At 35.9% G+C, this 3,641-nt stretch overlaps 1 protein-coding gene across 1 annotated transcript; it reads right to left on the bottom strand.

Moving 5' to 3' along the window:
- Positions 1 to 278: 278 nt before the first annotated feature.
- Positions 279 to 3,359, bottom strand: LOC115957738 (WRKY transcription factor 6-like). Its single transcript, XM_031076055.1, has 6 exons — positions 2,855 to 3,359; positions 2,663 to 2,755; positions 2,400 to 2,564; positions 1,823 to 2,224; positions 1,332 to 1,445; positions 279 to 1,132 (listed from the first exon to the last, which is right to left on the bottom strand). The coding sequence occupies exons 1-6, from the start codon at positions 3,173 to 3,175 to the stop codon at positions 515 to 517; spliced, it is 1,713 nt and encodes a 570-aa protein (XP_030931915.1). The 5' UTR covers positions 3,176 to 3,359; the 3' UTR covers positions 279 to 514.
- Between the last annotated feature and the right edge of the window lie 282 nt (positions 3,360 to 3,641).

Below are 3,641 nucleotides of genomic sequence, written 5' to 3'. Positions count from 1 at the left end.
TTTCATATCGGATATGTATTAGAGGTTGGTCTAAATTATATAATTGATTATAAAAATCCCTAATTACAACCGAATTAACTAGTCCTTTTGGGTATAGCTGGGTTAGCACCTTTTTTGTGTTTTGACAAATACAAATTAACTGCACATAAGAGATTTACCAAAGACAGTGACATACAGAACTGATTGCTTTTTTAGTTGACATAACATGGGTCCCAACGGTTAGCAAAAATTGAGATTAGAGTTAAAAAAAAACAGTGACATATAGATGAGAATACTTTTGTGGTTGACATAATATGTGTCCTAACATTTAATGAAAACAAAAGAGAAGTGCACAATTTGCTAATAGCTAGAGGAGAACACGGTCTAATATTATTTTTATCCTGAAAAAAAAAAAAAAAAAAGAAGAAGAAATTGAGATAAATTTTTTTGTTTTTTGTTTTTTGTTTTTTCCTTCAACTAATTGAAAGGTTGCAGTGAACTGTTTTATTAAAAAGAAGCTACAGTATATGCTTCATCAATTGTTGTCGTTGTTTCTTGTAGTTGGCTGAGTACTGTTACCACCGTGGTTTGAATGAACGTTACCAATGATAGAGGTAATGGCCGCTACTAGAGCTGCAGTGAAGTTAGGGTCTGCTGTGATGGCAGCTGTTGCTGAGCCAATTGCATCACTCAATGAGGGTGTATGTATCTGATTGCTGGATGCAAAGGGAGGAAGCTCTATTCCTTGAGAGCTATGAAGACCCACATATTTTGATTGGTTTTGAAGGGCTTGACCGAAAACTTGTGGCCCAGACATGAAATGTGGCAAGCTTGGAGAAAACATGTTAAACTGGCCTTGTACTGCCCTCTGGAACTGTGAGACATTATTAGGCTGAGTGAGGTCCAATGTAACAGTAGGAAATGGAGCTGAAGCTGAAAGTGTTGCGAAACTTGGTGAGCTAGAAAGTGCAGTTCTTGCTAGTATGTTTGAATTCATCAGTGCATCTGCACTGGGCATTGATCCTGAGAGTAGCATTGATGCAGCTGCTGATGTATAGGATGCCGTTGCCATGGCAGCCGGAGGGAGTGGATGGTTGTGATTACCTTCGTAAGTGGTAATAAGGATCGACCGGTCTTCTGCACATCTTTGTACCTATTGAAAAACCAAAATTCCATAATTAGTCTAGTGATAATAAAAAAAATCGAGTATGAAACAAAATGATGTTTCAATTTATTTCATTGTTCATATTAAATATTAGTACAAATTTAAAAGCATATTTAGTGACGGGACATTCGTTAAATTTAGGATATAAAATCTTAATTAAGCATAAAAAGAAGGGAAGGAAGCATACTTGTTTGCGAACAGGACAACTAGCTCCCATGGTGCAACGATAATAAGCTCGAGGACATGGATTTCCTTTTGCCATCTTCTGCCCATACTTTCTCCATTGGCATCCGTCATTAATCTGGGGCATAATTAAGATTGATCAAATTAAAAGCTAGTTTCAATTATCATTTAAGCATTTTATAAGTAAAATAACTTTTTGATATATATACTCCAATGGTTTCTAATGTTTTAACTATTTATTGGTATAATTTCCTTTTAAATTCCTTAATAACTATATAAACTCCCAATTACAAACGTAATTGGTGCTAGACTAGCAGCTAAAACTTTTCATTTTTGACTTTTTGGGTGTGTGCACATGTAAGCTATACCTTCTTCATTTTGAGACATTAACTTCCTTGATGTTATCAATTATCAAATTAACAAGAACATGATTGTTAAAATCTTTTTCTGATTGTAAAAATTTTGAACATATGCAAGTTCAACAGTACTGCTTACCGTAGTTCCATCTGATCGTGCTCGAACTGAGACACGTGCTTTTCTGATCATTGACAAGGTTTCTGAGTGTTGATGATCATTATCCCTTGAAGTAGTAAATCTAGGGGCTTTGTTAAGAACCGACCCTGGAATTGCTTGGTCTGGGCTATCCTCTCTCCCAGTTGTTGTAGTACCATTCCGAGAATCACTCTTATCCAGATCCAACTGAATAATCTCACTACTACTACTACAAATCTTTTGTTTTTTATACTCTAACTCAACCTTGTCTTTCATAGGTGATCTAGAACAATCCCGCAATCCACCTTCAGAAGAAGTATGTGATGGCTCATCTTTTTCAACTCGATGCAGATCCATAAACTGTCTTGTTAGGCCTCCTCCATTGCTTTTATCTCCATTAATCACCTAAGCAAATTCATAGAGAATTAATGTACTATTAATTTGATGGTGCTTATCAAATATCTACACCTCTCCCACTTCGTATAGAAGTGAGAGTTTTGTATACTGAATACAACCTTTTTACATCTATACAATAGATATACAAGATGAGCTTTCTTTATTGTAATTTTAGTAAAATTACCTCATCAACTATTCCTGTTTTGGCCTTTCGAGTCTGTTGGTGTTGCATCAGTGTTGCAAAATGAATCTGCAAGGAATTGTAGTTATCTTTCACCTGACTAAGCAAAACTTTTAGGCGTTCATTTTCCACACTCATCCGGTCCAATTCAGCCTGCAGAGCTATCAACTACACCAAGAAAAACCTTCATCTTAATAAATCTGAAAACTAAATAAAACAGAAATAAATTTCAAACCCAGATAATAATTTGTGTCAAAGTTTAATACCTCATTAAAACTTTTCTTGTTACTCGCGTTGTTTGTTCTATCATCCTCATTTGACTTCTCGCTACTAGTATTTGTGGTAAGATTCAAACCAGTCTAAAAAAAACACCCCAAAAATCAATTGTTTAAAAAAAAAAAAAAAGCTAGGGAACACAGAAAAATCAGAAACTTTTTTGCATAAAATTTTTAACTTACTTTAATTCCCAAACTGCGGATCACCATATCTTGTGCACTCTCTTTCTTGATATTAACCCTATGACTTTCCTTAGAACAATTCCTGTCGGCGGGAAAGAAGTCCATTTCATTGACTATTACTGGTTTCCAATTGGCACTTGCAGGAGAAGGAACATCTTCATCACCACTGTTACGAATTGGGTTGGTAGAGATGTCCATGATATCATTCTTGAACCTACTAGTATGATTGGGTTCTGTATAAGAGTTTAATACAGTTGGCTTGTTGGTAATGAAGAAACTAGTTGAATCAGGATCTATAGTGAGTCCTCCTCCTTTGGCCATTAATAAAAAGGAAGTAGAGAGAGAAGAAAAGAGAAGGTGCGGCCGTTAAGTTTGAAGTCCTTTCTTTTTAACAGGGGCAATGGACTCGGCAACAATAAGGGCTTGGACTAAGACCAAGATGTGTGTGTGTAGAGAGTGATCTTTATAGTTTGAATATTGACACAGATGTGATTATAGTGAGGTAAGATGGTGCGTCAAGTGCCCACGTGGCAGCAGTCCTAGGTGTGTGTGTGTGTGTGTGTGAGAGAGAGAGAGAGAGAGAGAGAGAGAGAGAGAGAGTGAGTGTGTGTGTGTTTGCGTTGAGACTTAGGACTTGAGATCTCAGGCTTGTACAATAAGAGAGGAGACACAATTTATAGACATTCTGCAAGATCACAACAACCTAACCTCAAATTCTTATAAAGGTTTTATTTTTTCTGTGTTGTTGATTATTTATCACCTTTTTTTTTTTTTTTTTTATTGAAGA

The sequence above is a fragment of the Quercus lobata genome, chromosome 8, assembly GCF_001633185.2.
Source record: "Quercus lobata isolate SW786 chromosome 8, ValleyOak3.0 Primary Assembly, whole genome shotgun sequence".
NCBI lineage: Eukaryota > Viridiplantae > Streptophyta > Magnoliopsida > Fagales > Fagaceae > Quercus > Quercus lobata.
Note: the sequence above shows the minus strand (reverse complement) of the source record. Positions and strands in the feature narration are given on the sequence as shown.